Source organism: Elephantulus edwardii, unplaced genomic scaffold (assembly GCF_000299155.1).
Source record: "Elephantulus edwardii isolate Elephantulus edwardi_28Jun2011 unplaced genomic scaffold, EleEdw1.0 scaffold00038, whole genome shotgun sequence".
Lineage (NCBI taxonomy): Eukaryota > Metazoa > Chordata > Mammalia > Macroscelidea > Macroscelididae > Elephantulus > Elephantulus edwardii.
In genome coordinates, this window is record NW_006399788.1 from 18,736,049 (window position 1) to 18,762,393 (window position 26,345).

Consider the following 26,345-nt stretch of genomic DNA (forward strand, 5'->3'; position numbering starts at 1 on the left):
AGGTATATTTACTACAATTTTAACCAAAAGATAGTTGGTGAAGTTCCCAGGTTAGCCCTCCCTTCATCTAAATGTTGTATTTTTAAATACATGTTTTATATCCACTCTTCACTTACTATCTCATTATCTGACTTTTCACATTGATGGTGGTAATAAAAGAACAAATCTACTGTCCACACGCTTTGTTCACTGAATGTGTATAAGATGGTAATGGAAGTTGAAGTGGGAGATGAGATAGTTAAAGTTGTGTGCCAGCATGGCTGGGTGGTGCTTCTCAGTGGTTTGTTAGTTATGTAGTGATGTAGTCACCCTCTATTTTGTGATCTGATGCTATCATGATCCATTTTGCTAAAACCAATCTTTGTGTTTGTAATTGTACCTGGTTTTTGGAATCTAATCATGCCAATGAGAAGAGAGTTGGCACAAACTGTTTGCGTATTTAAAGGATAGGATTTCTGGTTATTTAAGCCTCAAATATTTGCTTTAATAAAGTTTCACTATGACAATGCCCTCAGAAGCTCAGTCTTGGCTTCCAAGGGATGGAAAATACCATTGTTGATTTGTCAATAAATTGAAGTAGTAGAAAATTATCTCCCGTCTTTCCCCCGCCCCCCCCCAAGGCTGTTTATAATGCTTCGAAGATTTCAGTGGGTTTTATGCCAATTTGCCATGTAGAAATAAAAAGGAAAGTGATTTCTTTCTTTGCATAATCTCTGTTTAACTTATACTAAGAATGGCAAAGTGGTTACATGCCATCTCTAGATCATCAGAGATTTTGTGGAGCACTGTGTTGAGAATGGAAGCTCGGTAGCCTGGTGGCAAGGAGCTGCACTGTTAATCCCAAAGGCGTGAGGTTTGAGGCCACCAGCTGCTCCACAGGAGAAGGATGGGCAGTCTCCTCCCGTGTGAGGAGGAGACGCTGAAAACCCAGCGGAGGGTCAGCTATGACTCTACGGCACACAACAGCAACATACTGAGAAAAGATTCTATAATTACATTTAAGGGTATTCTGAAAGCATGCTATGGTTATTAGTGATGTCTATCATAGGTTTGGAGATGGAGGAGAGGCAAATATGTATCATGTGTTAGCCATTTCTGTCACTAATCTTGTGAAAAATAAAATTCACACATAGTAGTTTAATGGTTAACTTAATATTTGCTTTGTGCTAGCCACTGTTTTAATTGCTGCACACACACACAAATTAATTTAATTCTTAAAAAAAAATCCATAGATAACTTCCCAGTAGCTCTTTGTGGTTATGTGAACACAAACTCAGGGCATACCTTTCTTCTGAGCTGTCCCTGGATGAAGTCCCACTGCTAATCTCTTGCTTAGCAGTTAGGTGTTTGTATTACTTAAAGACTCCATTATTTTTAATTTTTTAGTATCTTGATCAGTGTTTTTTCTAGAACCCAGTATTTTGGTTGTAATCATAATGTACATTCAGTATGTAGAGTTTTATCACCTACTAATATCTCAGACACTTTTCTGATGTTTGCATGTATCTCTCAAATGCTGTATGTTGCATAATATTCCATTCTTTTGATAAATAATGAATTATATATTTTTCTGTACTATTAGATAATAACATTAGATAATAGAGATTTAAGTATTAGATTTAAAATATATTATGTACTATTCCATTGTAAGCAGTTTTCTAAATAAGTTTTCTATTTCTGGATATTTGGCTGATTTAACGACTTTGTACCCAATCAAAATATCCCATTTTTGTTCTGAAGCATAGCAATCCCATCGGAAAGAGAAGAGCTTCCCATGGATTTCCAAGGCTGCAGATTTTTGTAGAAGCAGTCTGCCTCATTTTTCTCCCAAATGGCAGATGGTGGATTAAAATTGCTGACTTTTTGATTCAAAGCCCAACAATCAATCCATAGAGCCCCCAGGTCTTCCCAATTTAATCAGTATCATTATATGTATCGTCTTTTCTTTTTCCCCTCCTGAGTTTTCCTTCTTGTTGTTGTTATGTGCCGTCACCTGCAACTCTTCGCAACCCTAGGTACAACAGCCCTGAATCCTGCTCTATCCTGTACTGATCTTATTGTCTCTGACACACCTACCCTCATTACCCTAGTCATTGAATCAATCCATCTCCTCTAGGGTCTTCCTCTCCTGCGCTGTCCCTCCACCCTCCCAAGCATGACGTCCCTCTCCAAGGACTGATCCCACCTTGCAACATGCCCAGAGTAATACAGATGAGATTACTGGATCAAAGAATTTGAATGGATTCATCAATCTTGATATGTGAAAGGTGAATCTTTTAACAATCTGTCCCAGAAGTTGTGAGATACTACCTCTATGGCCATAGAATGGAACTGTATCTAACCTTTGTTAGATAGAAGAAAAGAGTTGAGAGAGAGATGTGGTCCCAAGTAATGAACAGGTCTTTAGTAAGAAGACCTGAGCGGGACGCCAGGTGATCACAGAGAAGATCAGAATGGTGTGCAGGCTGGCAAAAGTAGTTTCCTTTTATAGGGGCTATTGAGATTTAAAGAGGATGGTTTTGCTTAGGGATTTGGGGGCAGGGCTGTCAGGTCCCTTCAGTATGTGATCAGGCCTACGGCTTTGTCAGGATCTGGTCATCTATCTTTATCAGGATATGGTTAGGCCTTATCAAGACATAGATCTGGGGCTGAATATTTGCAGTAGGAATTGGGGAATTGTGACAGTCTTCTTCAACCTCCATATGGATCCTCAGTGTATTTCCTTGGATTTAGTATCCCTTGGTTCTAATCATATGAATGTGCACATGACAAAGTCACATGACCATCTGGGATTTTCTTTCATACATTTGCTAATTGTGCCAATTCATGGCTAGAGACTACTTTCAGACTGTTTAATCTGCTAACTTGTACTCTGAATCCTACGATGACTCCTGTTTTTTCCAAGCTTCTGTTTTGAGAAAAATGTTACAAATATTTAGGAACCAGTGGAAGATCCTAACTTCCTAAACTGATGGAATCCCCAAAGGTTGGTCAGAAAGCTATTGAATCTTGAAAACCTTTAGATTCCGTCTGACTTTCATTGTTTTAGAGATTGCCAAGTATTCCCATGAATAGGGTTCTTAAGAGCTTCCAGAACATGATTCTAGTTTACATTAACAGTTATACTGCTGACCCAAAGTCAGGCAATTCAAATCCAATAGCTGCTCCATGGGAGAAAGATGTTTATCTTCTCCTGTGCAATTTACAGCCTCAAAAAATCCACTAGAGATTCAGCTGTGAATTGATTCTGACTAGAATGCAATGAGTTGTGGGGTTTTTATGTGTGGGTTTTTTTTAAGAATATAATTTATTTATTTAACACTAATAATATCATTTTATATTCTTCCCTATTAATATTTTCTAATATTTTGTTATGAATTCATTGTTAATTCTTATTCTTTTTTAAAGATGGTTTTAAATTTTTTTTTACTAGTTTATAAGCTTTTCCCTATTTTTTTAACGTGTTTCCAATGTGTCACTTCTCAGACAAGATTCTCGCCTGGCCCAGAAAGATGCCATGGCTGTAAATGTTCCTAGCTTCCATTCAAGGTGCCTCCTCATCTTCTCCCTTTTCAAACCCTCCTTCTACTATAAGTCTCTGTTCTAGTCTCAGGTCCTCCAGCGTTTGGAATATGACTTCCCAATTTTCTCTCCCTCTGCTATCGCTTCTAGTACTATTAGTCTACATTCCAGAGCTTAGAACATGATCAGTTATAAACTTCTGATACAGATTGCTTTTTAAATTATTAACTCTTGAAGGTAATTATACTTTCCTTGAGGAATTTCCTCTTAAATCCCTTTTCTCCTAGACCTTACCTTTCCTCTAGACCCCTTGATCTGAGCTTTAATGCTGACCATTTTAGAATCTATCTTCTTTCTCTTGTTGGTGCTATTGTATGCTGTCAGGAACTGGCTCATAGCTCACCCTCTAGGAGATTTTCAGAGGCAGTAAGTTGCACAGGAGGAGACTTCCTATCCTCCTATGGAACAGCTAGTGCCTCTGGACCATGTGCCTTTGGATTGCAGAACAGCTGCTTAGCACAGGCCATAGGAACTCTAATGCTGACCCTTTTGCTGGAGTTTGATATACCAGCCAACTGCTCTCAGGTTGGTTCTAACGCATAGTAAGCCTCCATCAGGTTTTGAGGCTGTAAATATTTATGAGAGATTTTCTCCATTGGAGTGGCTAGTGGATTCAGACTGCTGACCTTTTTCAGTTGAAAAGCCTCCTGAGTTACATCCTACACCACCAGGTCTCTTTGCTGAAGCTCAGTCAAACCTATTAAATAAAAATGCATGGACTCTGTGATGTAATATCTCATTGTTTTAGGTATACTACTCTTATGTATGTCTTACATTAATGTTCATGTTAAAAATTTCTGAGGATATCATTAAACTACTCATAAATCAGACACACTCTGTGTGGTCGCTTTTTCCAACCTAGGGGAAGAAGGTAGTGCTGGGAAAGCAAAATCTGATCTCTATTTCCAAGTATTTGAAATGCAGTAGTGAGAGAAGGGTTGCTTTTTCTTTCCTTTTAAAATTTTTTATATTGGTTTGCATTGAAAATTCATATACATTGTTTTTATTCATATACATTGTGTTTTGTATATTCTTTCATTCACATTGTGTTTCGTACGAAGGATGAATATTTGAGGAGCCTGGAGATGAACTGTAGTAAAAAAGCACAGAATTTGAATATTGGTGGAATGATGTGCTCTTATATTCTGTTTATTTGAAAATGAAAAATCTTTGATTTTTCAGTTTAAATACTTCTTGGGTCAGTGATTTTATTGTCAGGGTCCTTTGGGAGTAACACCATCCAATTCACCCTGGAACTGGAATTTCCTGTGTTTTTTCAGGGTTCAGCCTGGCACAGAGATGCTGACCTGGAGTGGAGACTAGCTCTGTTAGCACCCTTTGCAGGCTTCTGTACAAGCGTGGACTACACACTGGGCATTTGTAAGATGACGTACCTGAACTACAAAATCTCTAGCTAGGATTTTCTCAGACTGTGATATTTAAAAACAAAGTCGTTGAAATTCTTTAAAGAGGGCACACTTTGGTGCCATTTATAGCTGAAAATGAAAAATAGTCTCCTTGACACATTTCGTGACATGTGTTAGTATGTGTGTAGAACTTTACACTTAAACTTGCATTTCTTTCTTTTTTTCTTCCTAGCCAAACATCATGTCAATGGCAACAGAACAGTTGAACCTTTCCCAGAGGGAACACAGATGGCTCTATTTGGTAAGATATCAACTCTGAAAGAAACCCCAAATTGTCTGCAAAGATGAGTGCCAGATTTCTTAGTTTTAGCAAGTGTCCTCGGGGCTTCAAAATCTGGGCTCTTCTAGATATTTACAAGTCATTGCAGCCAAGAAAACTATTGAGTTCTTAGTAATTTCTGGGAACTGAAAAGCTCATTCTATAGACTTAAGTGTGCTTTCTTTCCCACTTTGACAACTTAAATATCAAACTATATGTATATTACACTGTGAATAAACCTAATTTAAAATTTTAGATTTTATTTACCGCAGTCAATCTTTCCTATATGTGACCTTGTTAAAGACTGAGTTTAAAGTAGCTTTGACCTGTTATTCCAGAAAATTTAATTGAACAATCTCTCTCCTCCATCATGAACTGAGCATTTCTTTAAGAGAAAGCCACAATTAGAAATTTTTAAAAAATAATAAAATCCAACTCCTGAGTGCATACCTACAATATACAATATGTGAATATACACTATGAGCAGAAATCCTTTTAAATTCCACACCATTTAGAGAAACCCTTTTAAATTCATGTTTCCTCACTTGCATTATCTCTCACTTACTTACACCTCCTTCTAAGTGTCCCAGTGTCTGGCACTTTTCTTTACATAACTTACTCTTTCCTCTCCTTCCTCCTTTCTCTTGCTGCTTGTCCTCCCTTTCCTCCTTTTCTCCTTACTTCCTTTCTTGTTTCCCTTGCCTTCCAAAAGTCCCTCCTCAGGAGTACTGCATCTGTCTCCGAGGTTTCCAGTGTTTGCCTCCTCTGATTGCTTCCCCTCAGCCAACACGCAAGCTCTGTGGTCTTTCCCATCCTAAAACCTTGCCCTCTTCCAGCTTCCATCTTACTCTGGATTGGAACGTAGTTTCCCTCAGGGGTTCTGATGCTAAACTGTTCTGAGGCATTGTTTTGTATTTGATTTGGAAATTAGCTTCATGACAATCTAAATTAGTTTCTAAATTAGTATATTTAGGATATACACGTTTCTTAATCCTGGAGGGAGAATTTGTGAACAGCTAATTCACTATCCATTTGGTAAACAAACACAAGTAACCTGAGTTTGTCTTGCTTAGTGGTTACTCTTTCCTTGTCAGGGATTGCAAATTTTAAAGAGGTTTTAATTCTATAGGAAAGTGCCATGAGATAGAGAGAGAAATGAATGAATGCCACCTAAAAGAGGGAGAATCTTTGGTGTAGGGGAAAAGTATGTAAGTATGTTCACTATACAAGTAAGCCTGTGTTTATCTTGCTTATTGGGTTGGAACCATCAGTAAAGAGAGAGAAAGAGAGAGAGAATGAATACATTATGACTCATAGCTACCCTGTGAACAATAGATCTGAATCTAGTCTTATTCTACTCCATCTTCATTCTCTCTCTCCTCAAGCCCATTGTGCCAATCCATTTCATGGAGAGTGTTCCTCTGTTTCTCTGACCGTCTACCTTTCCTAGTACTGATTTCATCTGAAAATGAAAATTTCTCTCGTGAGCACTCTGGTTGTACTTTCTTCAGAACATATTTGTTTCTTTTTTTTTTGGCATTGACTCCTCTTTTCATCCTTACTCATTTTCCAACTTTTAGATGTATAGGAAGCAATGGCAAATACCATGTCGTGGTTTAGATGCACCTTAGTCTTTAAATTGGTATCCTTGCTCTTTTGAATTTTGAAGAAGTCCTTGAGAGCAGATTTCCCTAATGTAACACAACTTTTACTTTCTTTTTGAATTTTACGTTGGTTTTCATAAAAATTCATATACTTTGTGTTTCATTCATGTACATTGTGTTTCACACAATCTTTCATTGCACATTGAGTTGTATACAGTTCATATATATTATATTTTATAAAATTAATCACCATTGATCCATGCCTACTACTAGCCCATTTTTTTTAAGTTTCAGTTGAATCTTCTCTATTCTTTCACTCCCCCAGCTGCCCATTAAACTCTGTTATCAGAGTCATTTCTTCCCTTCTTCCTCATTTCTACCCCTTCCCCCCTTCTCCTTTCTCTTAGGGACATTTATACACATCTTACTAGTTATCCTTCTATTTTCCTAATAATGGTATTATGCAGTATTTGCCATCATGAAGCTGAGTTATTTCACTCAGCATAATGCTCTCTAGACTTTCCTATGTTATACATTGTGAAATCATTTTTCCTCAGGGCTTCATAGTATTTTGCTGTATGGATATACCACAATTTCTGACTCCACTCATATGTTGATGAGTATTTGAGTTCTTTCCATTTTCTTGCGATGAACACAGAATAATTCTGATAAATATAGGTGTACGTATCTCCATTTGTGTCTTAGTTCTGTTTCTTTGGGACATAGTTGCATCATAAGGGATTTTTGTGTTCAACTTTTTGAGGAAATGCCAAACTTCCTGTGGTAGTGGTTGAGTTACTTTACAATCCCACCAGTAGTGCAGGAGAGTTCCAATCTTTTTGCATTATTATAAACATTTATTGCTTGCTTTCCACATTCCCATCAACAAATTAATAGATTGAGAAATTGTGGTACATTCACACAGTGGAATTCTATACAACACTAAGGAATAATGATTTTGTAAAATACAAACAATTTATTTTATTTTTATAAAATAAACATTTTATCCAGCCTCTCCCATGAGAGCAACACCCCTTTTGATTTCTTGGCATCTGTTACCATGGGTCTTAACTGTGGATCCAAGTAAAAGAATTTGATTTTGGGCAAATAACTTGCCTCTTCAAGCCTCAGTCTTTTCACCAGTTGAAGAAATGTAAAGAGTAGACTGAACTTTTGAGTTCCTAGGTTGTAATCTTTACAAAGAAGAGGCAATTTTTCCCCCCTGTAGAGCTGTTAAGTGGTTTCAAACTGCCATATTTATTTACCATTTGCAACTTTTCTGTAACCACTCTGCCATTGTTTTTGTTGTTGTTGTTATGTGCCGTCCAGTTGCTTGTGACTCATAGCGACCCTATGTACAACAGCCCTAAACTCTACTCTGTCCTGTGCCAATCGCACTGTCTCTGACACTCCCATCCCGATTATTCCAGTCACTGAATCAATCCACCTCATAGAGGGCCTTCCCCTCCTGTGCTGTCCCTCCACCCTACCCAGCATGATGTCCTTCTCCAAGGACCGGTCTTCTTCAGTTTCAGCAAGCAGGGTTGTGTCATCTGCATAACACAGATTGTTGATAAATCGTCCCCCAATCTTGATCCCACATTTCTCCTCATAGAGCCCAGCCTCCCGGATAATCTGTTCTGCATATAGGTTGAAAAGGTATGGAGGTAGGATGCATTCCTGGAGTACGTCCTTCCCAATTTTGAACCATGCCGTGTTCCCTTGCTCTGTTCTGACGACTGCCTCCTGGTCCAAGTATAGGTTTCGCATTAGAACGATCAAGTGTTCTGGGATTCCCATTCTTCTCAGAGTCAGCCACAGTTTGTTATGATCCACACAGTCAAATGCCTTTGCATAGTCAATGAAACACAGATAAACATTCCTCTGGTATTCTCTGCTTTTAGCTAAGATCCATCTAACATCAGCTACAATATCCCTAGTACCACGACCCCTTCTAAGCCCAGCCTGGACTTCTGGCAGTTCTCTGCTGATGTGCGGTAGGGTGCCTTTAATGGCAGAATTACAGCTAAATGTAAAACACAATTGTCTCTTAACATATAAGAATCTGTCATTTGGCTCTCTCAGATGGTTAAATTAAACATCTATTTTGGTGAAGTATCTACAAGCATATTATCCTAGTGTTTTAAAACTGTACTTACCCCCTTTATATAACTTTTCCACTTGATGGAAAGTGGAGTGAGAGAGCAGATGGTGTTGAGGGATGACTTCTTTCGTTTTTAAAAATATTTTATATCATCATTCACTTATTATTCATATATGTTATCTCATTCATGTACTCTTTTATACAGTCATTTCTGTACATTGTGTTTTATGTAATTAATTACTATTGAGCTGTTGCTTTTATCTCCCCTTTTCCTCAAGTCTCCATTGTATTTTACCTATTTCTTCACTCCCCTTCCCTAATTTCTCCTGTCATAGTGACTTCCTTTTTCTTCTTCCAACCCCATTCTGCCCTTTCCTTTCCTTTTAAACAGTTTTGTACATATAAAACTATGTGTGTGGATATATACCATGTGCCTTCAGGCTTGTAGTGCAGCTCCTTGTCACTAGGCCACCAGAGCGCTCGCTCTGTGTGTGTATGAGTGTGTGTGTGTGTGTGTGTGTGTGTGTGTGTGTGTGTGTGTGTATATGTATATAAAATGTGTATATTTATATATATATTCTCTCCTATTTACTAATGGCAATAGCTATATCTTCTTTATCTTGCTTCTTCCCTAAGCTAGGTCCTCCCTTGTGTTCCTTGTCTGTTGTTTGCCTACCCATTCCATTTTGGTCCTATTTGTCCTTTTGTGGTTGAATTATTTCACTCATATATATGCACTCACATACACATACCACCCACACAGTAGTAGGTATGCTCAAGCCCAGTGTTTGTAGTCACTGTGAAGAGTCTAGGAGAAGAAATTGCCATCAGGCTGATTCTGACTTATAGGACAAAAAACAATTATCCTATAGGATTTCCAAAGCTGTAAATTTTTGCAGAAGCAGATTGCCACAAATTTCTCCCCATAGAGCAGCTTATGACTTTAAATCACCAATGTTTCTGTTGGGCAGTAAGTGCTTGACTGCTGTGCTACCATGTGGTGGTGGTGGCGGTGTGCTGTCAAGTCAGAATCAATTCAAAGCTGACTCTACAGAAGATTTTCAGAGTCAGGAAATCACACAAGAGAAGATTGCCCATCCGTGGGGTGCAGCTGGTGGATTGAAAGCACATGCCTTTGGGATTGCAGAACTCCCTGCTGTGCCAACACAGAAACCCCAAACAGGCTTGTAACTTCCTCAGTTCTTTGTAAGCCTGGTGGTATCCACCACCTCTCTGAGAGGGTGTTTTTTACCCAAAGTGGCACAGCAAGTGAGGTGGTGGAGCTTGCATTTGAACCTATATCTAACTGACCTTGAAGTCCACACTTTTTCTGCTGATTCCCTTGCAGCTTTGGCTGAATAATACTTAGAAAAGTTTAGTCATTTTATAAATGCCTTTTCATTGAATCTATGCACTCATTAAAAAAATAAACAAAAAAAATGTGATTTGATTGATTCCAATTAGTAGCCATCTTCCATGACAGAGCAGAGCTGCCCTGACCCAGAGAGTTTCCAGGGCTCTTATCTTTTTGTAAGCAGATGGCCACATTGTTCTCCCCTGGTGAGGCTGGTGGATTCACACTGTAAGCTGATTTCTGGCAGCAGAGGAGCAGTTAACCACTGTGCTACCTTGGATCCATAAGCAAAATGCAGATTTCCAGACAAACCATTTTAGCAAGTCGATTTGTAAGCTTCTGTGCCTTCCATATGAATTACATCTCGAATGTTGAGAAAAACGAAAATCCTCACCACTGAACCAATAGACAACATTCAGATAGATGAAGTAAAGACTGAGACTGTCAATGACTTCCTCTTGGATCCACAATCAATGCACTTAGTATTACCAGTCAGGAAATAGGAGGCGTATTGCTCTGGGAGAGTCTTCCGTAAGGGACCTCTTCAAATTATTGAGGAGCAATGAACAATATCAGTTTGAGGACTAAGGTGCACTTGATTTCAATTACTTGCTATGTCTCTGAGAACTGGACAGTGATTCAGGATGACAGAAGAAGAATTGATGTCTTTGTTCTGTGGTTTTGGAGAAGAATGCTGAAGATCTCATGGATTGCCAAAAGGTTCAGACAGAGTGTTTGTTGGAGGCAAAGATGATGAAGTTTCTTCTCTCACATACTTTGGGCATATTGTTTGGAGAAGGACATCCTGCTTGGAAAGGTGGATGAAGAGGAGAAGACCCTCAACTAGGTAGATTGACCCGGTGACTGCAGCAGTGGGCTTGAGTGTGTCAAAGATTGTGAGGATGGCACAGGACAGACCAGGGTTCACGTCTGTTGTTCATAGGGTTGCTATGAGTCTTATTAGACTCAACAGCATCTAACAACAGCAACACACATATCCTGAATTCTCTGAAGAGCTCTTATTTTTTATTTTTTATATACTACATTTAAAAAATTTGAGTGGAGGTTCACAAATCATATTGTATTATCATTCAATAATTCACAGACATTTTCTTTTATATCAATAGTAGTTGTTATATGCCATCAAGTCAGAGCTGACGCATAACTGACCCTGCAGGGAGTTTGCAGAGACAGTAAGTTCTATGGATGGAGATTTCCCATCTTTCTCCTACAGAACAGTTGGTGGATTTGAACCGTATGCCTTTGGGTTGACAGTTGCTGAAACTCCTTACCACTAAAGTCACCAGAGTTCTCTATAATATTAATTATTATTGGTTAATATAATTGATTTATTACAGTATCACTTGACATTGCAGTATATTTACTTGGGAAATAGTATTTAGAGCAGCATCACCTACATAGAATTTCCCTATTATTTTAGTAACGTGTCCTATTGCTTAAGAGAAAGTCTTACATTTACTTGACTGCATGGTAATGAAAACAAAACAACAGTGCCATTTTGTGTTTCTTTATCCTTGTTCCTCAACTTTGGAGGCTTCATATTTTTATGCCAAAAGAGTATAATTAATTAATATTTCATTGCCTATTAATCAATCCTTTGAATATATCTTAATAATATCTAGACATGAACATTTACATGTAATGCACTCTGGTAGTGACCGTTGGAATGCATATTTCAAGGAATGATAAAGTGAAGGGCAAGGCATATTCCATTGTGAGAAGCTTATGAATGTCTTATTTCAAGTGAACAGACCATATAGATAATGTCTTGAAAAGTTTTCTGGCGTATAGTCTTCACAGATTATTTTTAAATTAAAAGGTTCTTTTCTTTTTCAGATTTTCTTTTGTGGTCCCTTGGTTAGTTTTACCTTGTTGTATTTTGTTTTTCTGCGACCCCGGCTCTGCAACTCCTTTGTTGCTCATTCTGTCCTCTGTACTTTAGGACAATGATAATGAAGGAAACAGGCTCTGTTCTCCCAGTGGGCTACTCTTTTCTGAGTGTGATGCTCCCTTTCAAGTCAGTGGGAGCCCTTTTCTCACAAGCTGAAAAAGCAGAACCGAACATTTTGCAATTACTTAATGTCTTTGTTCCTGGTGGCTAAGAGTGCCCTGTAGATATCATCCCTTTAATCCTTACAGCAGCCCTGTGAAGTGGGTATCATTGTGCTTTCATAGACAGAGAAACTGAGGCACACAAAGATTAAAGAAATATGGTCAAGTGGAAGGAAGGCTTTCTCAGGTAGGAGGACATGCACATTACAGCTGCCAGCATGCTGTGCCTGTCTTAGCAAGGCTCCACACAGCTCTGTCCGTTAATGAGAGTGATATCTCATTGGCCGTGGGCCCTCTGTCCATGCAGATACCCCAGGCCCTACCTGCTTTGTGGTGGTTCATAAGCATGGGGCAGCTCTTTACTGTATTAAAAATTCTCAATAGTAAAAGAGATTTAGCATAAAAAATTAAAGCTTATTAATTAATTGATAAAGAGAACAAGTTGGAGGCTGGAGGTTAAATCTTAATTTTTGAACATTTTTAGGAAAATTTTAAAAAATGGAAATGTAGTTTTAAAATTTCTGAAGTATAGTTCTTGATTCAATAATTTATCGTCTAAACTAGCTCACCTTTTTTCCCCCTCTGGTAAAGGTATCCAGCTCTTCTTTATTGTTGGGATATAATTGAATTATTTTTTTTTTATTTTTAGCGTATTTATTAAGATAGGCTTGTAAGTTTATATATATATAGTTTTCAAACTAGTTCATTTTGAGAACCAGAGTATGCAATTAAAAACTAGGCTGAATTAATAAGAGTATAAATAAGAGGGCTTCATGCAACTAAAATATAAAGCGGCCTGGTAGCTAGTCTGTTGTGTGTTGGACTGCTTACCCAAAGGTCAGCAGTTCTAATCCACTAACCACGAGGATGTCTTCTCTTATAATCATTTACAGCTTTGAAAACCCACTGGGGCTTTGTCATGAGTCACAATCAACTTGCTGGCAGTGGATAGATTTTATTAAGGATATATTATAAAATATTGCACCACGAATAGTAAAAATGCATTAAGTCCAAACTAAGAAAAGAGTATAATTAGATATATAAAATGAAGTAAAGGAATCTAAATCTAAAGACTATAATGCATTAAAATTATAGGCAATATAACATCTTTATCTAATAAATATTATTTGGTTCTTTCTGAATTATTTAAAATTAAAATTCAATTTCTATTTGTAAAACCTGGTTCATAAAAATGTGCAACAATAAATGACATCCAACTTCTCTATAACTTTTCATTAAAATTTCAATTAAAATAAAAAATTTTTAAAACCCCAACCAAATCTGGTTCGTATCATGTCTGTAAGAAATAGGGAATTGAGCCCCTTTCAGAAGGGAGCACTAGAGGCAAGAAGCTGTGCTGCTATCCCAAAGGCACATGAATCCACCAGCTGCTCTGCGGGAGTAGGGTGGACAGTCTCTTCCCATGCAATTAACTGCCTCTGAAAACCTGCCGGAGTCTGCAACAACAACAACAGCATGCCTTTTAGATGTTCATTTTGTATAATGCTGTTCAACGATACAGGGTAATGAACTCTCCGTTGCTATAAGTATTTGAAAGAGAAAAGGTCATCCTCTAACCAGTTGGAAAGTGAGACTAGATAATAAATAGCCTTTAAGATTCTTTATTTTGAGTTAATGAGACTTTGTTTCAGAATTTTAAACCTTGCAATTACTTCTGCCTCTGAGTCCTTTTGTTCTATCAATCTGGTGAAAGTAAAATTCTCTAGTGAGAAGTTCTGTGGTTCAGACACTGATACTAAGATCACCAGCAGAAGAACCTAAGTGAATTCTATGAGTTACAGTGGGATTTTAGGCTCACGAAAGCCTAAAATAACTATTGAGCTTAGGGCCACTCCCAGATGTGTTTTCTGGGTCTTTCTCTTGGTGTTCTTATGCTGTTGATAAGTGCCACATGGTTGGTGCTGACTTAGAGCAAGCCTGTGCGAAGCCTGTGAGAAGCTTATAGTTGTTGCTGTGCTTGAGTGCATGGTGCAGCCACTGTGTCAGTTCATCTCTTTGAAAGCCTTAGCTCTGGTGGTCTAATGGCTGAGTTGCCTACCCAAAGGCAAGCAGTTCAAATCCACCAGCTGTTCCCTGGGGGAAAGATGGACAGTCTCCTTCCATGCAGTTTACAGCCTCTGAAAACCTACTGGAGAGGGAGAGTTAGTTGTGAGTGGGTTAAGACTCATGGCAGTGAGAGCAGACAACTCTTCCAAGTTTGAGTGATCCCTCTTGATTGTGTAGCTGGATGTGAGACAAAGGCTTGACAACCTCACTTCTAAAGGGCATTCTGACTATACTTTTATAAAGACAGATTTGATTGATCGTCAAGCAGCCCATAATACTCAATATTCTTTGCCAACTCCATAATTCAAGGGTATTAAATCTTCTTTGCTCCTCCTTACTTGTTGCTGAGCTTTTGCATGTATATAAGATTACTGCGGGAGAAATAACCCAAAGCAAAACCCAAACAAACTATGTTTTGGGTCAAGTGCACCTTAGCCCTCAGAGTGATATCTTTACCTTTTAGCACCATAAGTAGGTCATTTGCAGCAGATTTACCTAATGTAATATGTTCTTTGTTCCTCTTCCTTTGTATTTCCATACTTGAAAACTCAACCTCCTTTGCCTTTTCTGTTATCTAAATGTGTTCTGTTGTACAAGGGTTTTCAGAGGCCTGCTATTTCAGAAGTGGATGGCCAATCCTTCTTCCTAGTCTGTCTTAATGTGAATGTTCAGATTTAGAGAAGTATCAGACAGACCAGCATGTTAAAGGTATATCCCTTATTGTGGAGTTAACTTTAGTGTCAGTGTTGTCCCTGCCTTTCTCACACGCATCTTTACCCACTTATTTCCCTGCTCCACCATCCACCAGGATACCCATCCACTTTGAGCCCCTCCCTTCACATCTATCTCCCTTTCACCAGCCCTCCATCTCATAACTTATATATGAAGCTTCCTTGGCTTCTGTGATTCCAAACACATCAGCTGCTGGTAGTTCCTTATGTTGGGACCAATGTCTCTGAAGTTTAGTCGTAATGTTTTCCAAGCAAAGGTGATGCATCCTGTAGAACTGGTGTGTAGATAGGCTTTTCTTGGCCCGAGGGCCGCAGAGATTGTACACAGCTTTAGTTTGCTTAGCTCCACAGTCAACAGTCTTGGCACCAACAGCCAGGAAATTAAAAGGCACATTGCCATGGGAAAGTCTGCTGTTAGGGACCTCTCCAAAGTACTGAACAGCAATGGTGTCTCTCTGGAGACTGAGGTGTGTCTGATACAGGCCATGGTCTTCACAATCACTTGTTATGCATCAGAGAGTTGGACAATGACCAAGGAGGATAGAAGGAGAATTGATGCCTTTGAGCTGTGGTGCTGGAGAAGAGTATTGAGAATACCATGGGCTGCTAGGAAAACAAACAGATTCGTCCTGGAAAGGGTTAAACCGGGTGGCTCCTTGGAGGCAAGGATTCTGAGGCTCCGTCTAACATACTTTGGACATGTTGTGAGGAGAGACCGGTCCTTGGAGAAGGACATCATGCTTGGGAGGGTGGAGGGACAGTGCAGGAGAGGAAGGACCTCTATGAGGTGGATTGATTCAGTGACTGGGGTAATCAGGATGGGAGTGTCAGAGACAGTGCGGTTGGCACAGGACAGAGCAGAGTTTAGGGCTGTTGTACATAGTGTCGCTATGAGTCGCAAGCGACTTGACGGCACATAACAACAACAACAATATCTTCTTTGGGAGTTTTTTAACCGATACTTTCATGGGTGTTAATTGTGGATCCAAGTAAAATGAAATCCTTGGCAACTTCAGTATCTTCTCTGTTTACCATTGCTTATTGGTCTAGTTATGAGAATTTTTGTTTTCTTGATGTTAATAAGTAATCCATAGTGAAGGCTCTAGTATTTGATCTTCATCAGTAAGTGTTTCAAGTCCTCTTCACTTTTTACCAGCAAGCCTGTGGTATCTTCATATCATAGGTTGTTGATGAGACTTCCTCAAATCCTGATGCCATGTTCGTCTTCATATATGCCTCCTTTTTGGGTTATTTGTATAGCATACAAATGCAATATGTATAGTGAAAGAGTATAACTTTTTCTTTTTTGTTTTATATTAGTTTATTTACAAAATTTGAATACATTATTTTTCAGAACAGATTCTTCCAATTTCCCTCACTTCCCCACCCATCAAATTGTACAATTTGTTGATTCATCTCTTCTCCCCCTGCACATCCTCATAAAGAATAAAACCTTGACATAAACTTTTCCTGATTTTAAATCACACAGCATTCCTTTATTGTGTTTGAAGAGTGCCTTTTTTATCTATGTTCAGTTTCCACATGAACACAATTAAGTGTTCTGAAATTGCTCTTTTTTGCAATGTTATCTGTAATTTGTTATGACTCCCATAGTCAAATGCTTTGCCAAATTAATAAAACCTAGGTATACATCTCCGTGGTGTTCTTGACTTTTAGTAAAGATCCATTTGATATCAGCAGCAATATGCATCATTCCACATCCTTTTCTGAATCTGGATTGAATTTCTGGCAGTTTCCTAATGAAGTATTGCTGCAATCATTTTTAAATTATCTTCTCCAAAATTTTACTTGTTTCTATATTAATTATCATGTTTGATAATTTCCATATTCTGTTGGAGCATCTTTTTTGAGAATGGGCACAATTTCCTCTTGTTGACCACACAGTTATCTTTCAAATTTCTTGATGTTTTTCTTAGTGCTCTTCAAGCAAAAAGGAGCCAAAACTTATCTTAGTCATAAGGAAAAAGTACTGATGATCGTGTTACATATGTGTTTGTAGTCAAGGTGCCAAGAATTGAGGGGACCTTTTATCAAAGAACTATGTGGACAGCCATCACAAAGCAGAAGCCCCCAAACTCCTCCCACTCTGACAGCCTCACCTTCAGCATTCCACAGGAGTATGAGATCAGTGTCAGTAAGATAAACCAATCGCAAGAAATTATCCCCAGACTTGAATTGCAGGTGATTTTTGAAACAACCACAGGTATTTGTCAGCCAGCCAAGAAAACAGCATTGAAAACAGCAGGCAATATGTCAGACTTCAGAGGAAAATATATTGGTGTCTCCTTGGCTTGAATCCAACATTATGTTGGTAAATAATCGAATCCCGGTGTGGCATATTTCTTCCTGAACCTTGACTGAAAACTACTGAAGATCATTCTGTGAGCTGTGGAGTGGCAGTCACTCATTCCAGGAAAAAGGCCAGAAAGAATGACTTTGAAATGTGTTTATAATTAACTAAACAATCTAAATTCATAAGACTGTTAGAACAGCAGGCTGCTAACTGGTGCAAACTTCTTAAATGGTGAGGCACTTGGGAAAACAAAAATAAGCTTTTCTCCCCTGGTAATTTGAACAATCGTTATAGGACAGTTATCGGTCATTTGGAGACATATTTTAAATCACATTTTATCTTACATGTCATTTACATGTTTAATGATCTCAATTTTCTTTCTTTTCTCTCAGACTCTGTATGTGTGAGAGGGCAGCATGGAGAGGTCAGATTATTATACAGGAAAATGGGGAAACACTTTTAAAAAACAACACGTGGAAAATCCATTTTGGTTTCACCTGGGATTATGGTTCTGGTCTAGGAAAGAACAGCAATGGATTCAGAGTGGGTATCTATAGGCAAGGATTTTGGGGGTGGGGAATGTGTCATTGTTATTGTGTCTGTTAAGTCAAAACTGACCATGGCTTACCCTCCAGTGGGTTTTCAAAGGCAATTGATTGCACTGGAGGAGACTGCCCATTCTTCTCCCATGGAGCACTGGTGGATTCAGACCTTGTGCCTTTGAGATTGTAGCACTCTCTTACCACTAGGCCACCAGAGCTCCCCAAGTTTTAGATAGATACATAGATACATAGATACATAGATACATAGATACATGTATCTAAAGAGATATATATGAGATAGATAGATAGATAGATAGATAGATAGATAGATAGATAGATATGATAGAGATAGAGATATGATTGGAAGCAGGAGTAGCAGCCACTCCATAAACAACATCTAAACACCTTGCCTCTGTAAACTCTATGAACTTTGATAAATGACAACAGATATAGAAAGGCTTCAGGTATTGTGGTCATAGAATTGCTATGAGTTGTGTTCAACTCAACAGCAATCAACAATAACAACAACATATATGTATGTGAATGGGAATCAAGAATCCCAGAGCACTTGACTGTACTTATGTGAAACCTATACTTGGACCTCTGAAAACCCACCGGAGGGTCAGCTATGGGTTGGTTCTGACTCGATGGTACACAACAACAACAATACTTAGACTAGGAGACAGTTGTTGGCAGTGGTCAGAACAGAGCAAGGAAATACTACATGGTTCAAAATAAAGAAAGGTGTTCAAAATAAGAAAAGATTAGATGCATCCTATCTCCATACCTTTGCAATCTCTATGTGGAACAGATCATCCAGGAGGATGAGCTCTATGAAGTGGAATGTGGCATCTGGATTGGAGGAAGATTCATCAATAGTCAGCATTATGCAGATGACATAATCCTGCTTGCTGAAACTGAGGGGGACTTGAGGCATTTGCTGCAGAAGGTCAAGGACTGCAGCCTTCAGTATAGATTGAAGCTCAACATCAAAAAACCAAAGATTTCACCACTGGGCCAACAGGCAGCATCATGATAGATGGTGAAGAGACTGAGATTGTTAACATCTTCAACTTGCTTGGCTCCACAATCAACACACTTGATACCAGCAGCCAGATAATCAAAAGATTAATTTCACTGGAAAAATCAGCTGTCAGGGACCTCTCCAGAATACTGAAGAGCGATGATGTCAGTCTAGAGACTAAGGTACACCTGATCCAGGCCTCGGTCTTCACAGTCACTTGCTATGCATCAAAGAACAGGACAATGACTAAGAATGAGAGAAGAAGAATTGATGCCTCTGAGTTGTGGTGTTGGAGAGTATATTGAATAAACCATGGACTGTTAGGAAAACAAACAGGTCCATCCTGGATAGAGTGAAACCAGTCTGCTCCTTTGAGGTAAGGATTTTCAATCTTTGTTTGACATACTTTGAGTATCTTGCAAGGAGGGACCAGTCTTTGGACTCATGCTTGGAAGAGTGGATGGGACAGCACAGGAGAGAAAGACCCTGGATGAGATGGGTTGACTCAGTGACTAAGGTAGTTGGGGGAGGTGTGTCAGAGACAATGAGGTTGGTTCAGGATAGAGCAAGGTTCAGAGCTGTTCTACACAGGGCCACTATGTGTCACAAGCGACTTGAGGGCACTCTTCAGTACTCAGCTGTTCACTGTAAGGCCTGTGGTTGAAGTTCACACAGAGCCTCCTTGAAATATAGCTAGGTTGATTATCATCTTTTTAAAAAAGAACATCAACCATTAAAAGCCCAAAGGAGCACAAATTTGCCATGAATTTAATTGGCTGGACATGGAAGTATGGATAGATATTAAAGAATAGAACTGAATTTGTTTTGATTTTCCAACTCCAGCTCTTTGCACATTTCATTGTAAATAACTTGCTTTGTCTTCCTGAGCTGCCCTTTGAAATCTTCTGTTCAGCTCCTTCACTTCCTGCTTTCTTCCTTCTGCTTTGGCTTTTTGACATTCTAGTGCAATATTCAGAGTCTCTTTGGCATCCATCTCGGTCTTTTCTTCCTCCTCTGTCTTTGCAATGACCTTTTACATTCTTCATAGATGATATTCTTGATATCCTCTCACAGCTCATCTGATCTTCATTCATCAGTGTTCAAGGCCTCAAACCTGTTCCTGGGATGGTTTTTAAATTCAAGGGCAGACTCAAGGTCAAATTTTGGTTTGGTGGATTGGATTTAATTTTTTTTTTCACTTCAGTTTGAACTTACATGTAAATAATTGATGGTCTGTTCTACAGTCAGCACCTGGCCTAGTTTTCACAGCTGTTATTGATCTTCTCCAGTGATTTTTTTTCCCACAGATATAATCAGTATGATTTCTGTGTTGATCATCAGATGAGGTCAATGTGTAACATCATTGTTTGTGTTTCTTATAAAAGTATTTGCTGTTAACAAATCATTGATTGCACAAAATTCCATGATTTTATCTCTAGCCAAGCCTATGTTTTCCGGCTAGTGAGACTTCTCTGTTCCCAACTTTTGTATTCCAGTCATTCATTATTATTAATGCATCTTGGTTGCATGTCTCATCTATTTCTCACTGAAAACATTGGAAGAAACCATCCTTTTGCTTCTTTTTGGCTCTGGTTGTTGGTGCATATATTTGAATGATAGCATTATTAACTGTCTTCCTTGTATTCTCATGGATATTATCCTGTCACTCATAACACTGTATTTTATGATGGATCTGGAAATGATCTTTTTAACTATGAGTGCAATTTCGCCTTGCCTCACTTTTTCATCCCCAGCATGATATATCATATTATTTTCTGATTAAAAATGTCCCATGCCAATCCATCTCATTTTGCCAATGTCAATATTTAGTATTCCATTTCTTCCTTAACAGCATCCAATGTAGCAAGGTGGAAATTAGAAAATATTTTATAAAATAATACATTGCTTTTTTGTTGTTGTTGTTGTTATATACCTTGAGTAAGCCAGGACTCATAGGTATCCTATAAACAATATATCTGAACCTTACCCTATCCTGTGCCAGCCTTGCCATATCTTACACATCTGACCCATTGCCACAGTCACTGTCTCAATCTATCTCATCCACTGTCTCCATCTCATCCAGGGTCTTCATCTCCAGGGCTGACCCTCCACCCTTTTAAGCATGATGCTCCTCTCCAAGAACTTTCCCTCCTAACAACATGTCCAAAGTATGTGAGATGTTTTAAAACCTTGCCTCCTAGGAGCAGCCTGATTTCTTCCTTTCCAGGACAGACCTGTTTGTTCACTTGGCTGTCTAATACTCTTCTCCATGTTCAATACTCTTCACCAGCACAACACCTCAAAGGCATCCATGTCCCTTATTCACCAATTTCAACAATTTGGAATGCAAGTGAGAATGGAAACTCAATCTTCCCTCCCCAAAAATGTTGTAAAGCAATTCCCAAATGATTTCAAATTCACAGAAGCCTTGGAATGAGATGAAACTTGATAATTTCTCTATATCATCTAAGAAATTATAGATATAATTTCTTATCCCCTCTAAGCCTCATTCTTTATCTGAAAATAAAAGTCTAAAAATATTTATTAACCTCATAGAGTTGTGTGTCAAGATGTGATGACACAATCCACACATGGCATTGCACTGAGCCTATTGTCTGACTCAGTGTGCTACGTACAGGGCTAGACAAGAAGAGTGCTCTTTGATAGGGACCCAGTGTTCTCATTACTCAAAGCTAACGGTGATTAACACCAAAGGAGAGTGAACACAACATTGCTATTGTTGTTGTTACTTACCATTGAGGTAAGTACGACTCATAGTGAGCTTATGAACAACAGACCTGAGCCTTGTCCGATCCTGTACCGTTCTCACCATCTTTGACACATTTGAACCCATTACTGCAGTCACTGTGGCAATCCATCTTACTGGAGATCTTCTCTTTCAGTGACCCTCCATCTTTCCCAGCATGATGTCCATTTCTAAGGAATATCCTTTCCTAGCAACATATTCAAAGTACAAGAGATGAGGCACCAGCATCTTTGCCTTCAAGGGGCACCCTAGCTGAACTTTTTAAAGACCTATCTTTTTTGTTCTTTTGGCAGTCCATGGGATGTGCAGTGCTCTTCTCTAACATACGCAAAGGCCTCAATTCTTTTTCTGTCATCTTTATTCATTATACAGCTCTCAGATGCATAACAGGTGATTTAAAAGACTATGGCCTGAATCAGGTGTACCTTAGTCTTCAAACTGACATCATTACTCTTAATGTATTTTGGAGAAGTTAATGATGGTGCACTTGCGCATATCTCTCAACTGCTGGTTCCAAGGGTATTGATTGTTTATCCAAGCAAGCTGAAATCCTTGACTACTTCAATCCTTTATTCATCTAGCAAACTTTTGTCACTCTCATTTGATTTCCATGATTTCTTCTTCATAATGCCTGCCAAGTCCTTAAACTTCAGGCTTCTGAACAATATAAAGTAGCATATAGTTTCTGTATATAACCTAAGAAATTATAGATAAGTATCTTAAATTTCTATAGAGAAAATACCCTCAATAGAATCAGCAAGTGGACCAATTATACTTTCACTACTTCTCTGATAATTAACGTTTTCTTAGAAGAGAATTATGGGTAATGGAGAACAACAAAAATGGAAAAAAATACTCATTTTTAAACGTACCTTAACTAGCATTTTTAGGACAAATACAGCCTCCTTTGTTACAGATAATACAAAACAGAATATTCTCTCTTGCACTCATTCTTCCCAATAATTTATCTTGTTCTGTTTAAGAAAATGGATTAAACTGAAACTCATTGCCATCAAATTAGAACCAACTCCTAGTTAAACTTATGTTAGGTAATTTTTGAAAAAAATCTTAGATATCAGTTAGCCATAAATACTGTTAAAATTATTTTTTCCTCTTAAGATTATATACAAGATATTCCCCCTACTCAGCAACTTCTCCATGTGCAATTCAGTAATATTAGTTACATATTTCGTTATTCTTTCATTAACATCAATTCACATTTCCCTCACTCATTAACTCTTCTTGCCATCAAATTGAAACTGACACATAGTTGACATTATTATTTTTAATTATTATTATTACTATGTTAAATCAGAAGAGACTTGTCAGCACCTAACAACAAAATTACCAGGCCTTTCAACAAAATTCTAGTCTACCTCTGAGTGAACTAGAATCCTCCCTTATTTCTTTCAGGTTTTTTTTGTTCAGGGAATTAGATCACTTGGACAATTGAATAAGGATGGAGGTAGAAGAATTGATGCCTTTGAGTTGTGGTATTAAAAAGAGTACTGGATACCCCATTGACTACCAAAAGAACAAACAAATATGTCTTGGAGAAAGTGCAACCAGGGTGCTCCTTAGAGGCAAAGATGATGAAATTTTGTCTCATATACATTGGGCGTAGTGTTAAGAAGGACCAGTCCTTGGAACAGTCACCATACAGGGAAAGGTAGAAGGTGAGCGAAAGAATGGCCTTCAACAAGATGGACTAGCACAATGACTGTAACAATGAACTCAAGTATGTTAGAGATGATGAGGATGGCACAAGTATGGCGGGATTCAGGTCTGTTGTTCATAGGGTGGCCATCAGTCATAGTTGACTCAGCTGTACCTAACAACAACATCCAGTAAAGTTTCCTTTAATCGGAATTTTATTATTAAATTATTAGTCTTCAACCTGTATTTTCTATAATTTAAAGATTGATCAACATCAAACTTGATCTTTTTGGTAAGAATATGCCATAAGTGGTAATGTTGTTGTTATGTGCCATCAAGTTTCCCGCAACCCGTAAAGACTCTATGTACAGTAGCTCTGAACCCTGCCCTGTCCTGAGCCAGTCTCACTAATTCTGACACACCAACCCTCATTACCACAGTCACTAAATCAGTCTATCTCATCGGGGTCTTCCTCTCCTGTCTGTCCACCCTTCCAAGCATAATGTCCTTCTCCAAGGATTGGTCTCTTCTGTTAGGTTAGGTATTCAGGAAGACTTTACTGATTCTCACTTTTTTCCTGAAGTTGGCAACTTTCAGTGGTCATTGAATAGTTCTATGGCTTTATTAGAGGCTGCGAAATGTTAATTTCTAATCCTTACTTTATCCTTTATCAATTGGAATGTTTCTTTAGAGGAACTATTTCTCATCAACTATTTTATTATCTTGATATCTGCTTTGATTTAGAAAGCAGGGTAAAAGAAGTAGTTTTCCCCTCTGCTATTTGCCACTCTGAGCATGGGCTAAGTGTATATTCATGAGTCAGATGAGTGTGTGTGTGTGTGTGTGTGTGTGTGTGTGTGTGTGTGTGTGTGTGTGTGTGTGTTTGTGTGTGTGTGTGTGTGTGTGTGTGTGTGTGTGTATTTGTGTATGTGTTATGCTTAAGTAAAAAGTCAGTTAATAAGGAGTGGGAACTTCTTAAGTCAATATGATGAAATGACTATTTTCACTAGATGTTTAACCAAAGAATTGCAGTTCAAAACCACTTGGTTAAATGCTACAAAACATATTAACATTAGACAATCTGCCTCAAAACATTTGGAGAAAACAAGACTTGAGCGACAGAAAGTTGTTTCTTAGACAAAATTTTGACTAAGGAGCAGTGAACTGCACTCAAAGCAATCTTCCCCCTTGGCAGTAGGTATCCTGCTGTGAAGGTTCTAGTATTGAACTTGAGCAAACAAGAATTTCAAAACAATAACAACAACTCCAGAGAGGGCCCGAGGACTGGGGAAGGTCTTGTTTTCTAAAAGTGGAATGCTTTCAAAATATTGCAATGATAGCAGTGGATAAGCAGCCAAGAAATCGCAAAGCCTCCTCAGGAATGCTGCCTACTGTGAAGATTAACAGCTGGGCTTTTTCACCTGGAGCACTTTCCCATCCTTTGGCTTACTGTTCTGAATGTGTGTGAGAGTAGCAGGAGACATATTTATCAGACTCCACGGCACACAACAACAATAACATTTTCCATACTTTGGTCTTTCTAGGTTTCACACATATAAAGGTAATGTGATCCACAGTTATCCCTGCTGGGTATTTTGGGACTCAAAAGTGAGAGGTAGTTACTGACTTAAATTTTATCTCCTGGTATTGCATGCATTTTTGCAATGGATCTCAAATTTTTCTTTTGTAGTAATATTTTGTATAAGTACAGTGCATAAAAATAAGACAATTTCCATGGATGAACTTTTTGTAAATCTAATAAGATGCACAGTTTTTTTTAAAGACAAAGTCAAGCAGTGCCTGTTCTATTTTTCTCCCAGGAATAACTGGAAATCTATTATCACTGAAACCCTAGGAAGTGGGATTCAGTTGAAGCAACATGCTTTATCCATGCTGAGAAATAGTCATTTTGCTTGGCATACCTTTAGCCAAAATGGTATGAAAATGATGAAAGAATATGTGGATCTTTTCTAAATGCTTGTGTGTTCAGTGTCAGCAAAACCCCAGGTGTCCACTGCACCATTCACTCGGTGCTATTACACAGAATGCCTTTCATGCTCTTGTTTCATGCCACCAGGTGCCCCAGGCCTTAGACAAAGCATCACGGGAGACCAAGACCATGGCTCCCTCTGAGCCTACTGACCTGGCACCAACAGTGGTGCTTGCCAGATAGGTATGTTTCTGGTGGAGGTCATACCTCATATTCTTCAAAACCTCAGCTGTAATTCCTATGCTTATGAAAATATGGAAACAATGGTAGATTTTATTAGAGACAAATTCAAAAAGATATTTTAAACATGTTTTTATCATGAGTGTCTATGTATGTGGAAAGTTAAACTCACTCAAAAGTCAATTTATAGCTTTTATGTGGAAAAATAAAATTTGGGGTCACATATCCCCTGAGAACTCTTTTATAGCCCTTTGAGATTTGAATGTTTTTCTATGTGATGAGTCTTTTTAGCTTGCTTAATATTGTCATTTCTTAGTGCAGAAAGAAGATGTTTCCAGTAGAAACCCATATCTGTGTGTTAGTCCCTGGGTAATTCAAATGATTAAAGTGGTTGATAACCACAAAGTTAAGGAGGCAAGTAAGTTCAGAGGTGCCTCTGAAGAAATGCTTGGCAATCTTGTTAACTTTAGTTGTCATTAAGTTACCTTCTATTACTGTTGACACAAGTTTCGTTGTTCTTTAACTGTCCATAGTGTATTCAGCACACCTCTCTAATACCATGATTCAAAAACAAGTTCTTTGGTCTTCCCTATTCATTGCTTTTTTGGTGGGTTGTTTGTTTGTTTGTTTTGTTTCTTTGTTTTTGTTTTTAATTTTCTACCAGCGAATCC

At 38.4% G+C, this 26,345-nt stretch overlaps 1 protein-coding gene across 2 annotated transcripts in view; it reads left to right on the top strand.

Moving 5' to 3' along the window:
• Nucleotides 1–26,345, top strand: part of LOC102856699 (mitochondrial peptide methionine sulfoxide reductase-like) — a 619,405-nt gene that overhangs the window by 258,512 nt on the left and 334,548 nt on the right. For both annotated transcript variants that reach the window (XM_006884879.1, XM_006884880.1), the window contains exon 2: nucleotides 5,182–5,250. In XM_006884879.1, coding sequence (XP_006884941.1) covers nucleotides 5,182–5,250 — 69 coding nt within the window. The remainder of the gene's footprint in view (nucleotides 1–5,181; nucleotides 5,251–26,345) is intronic.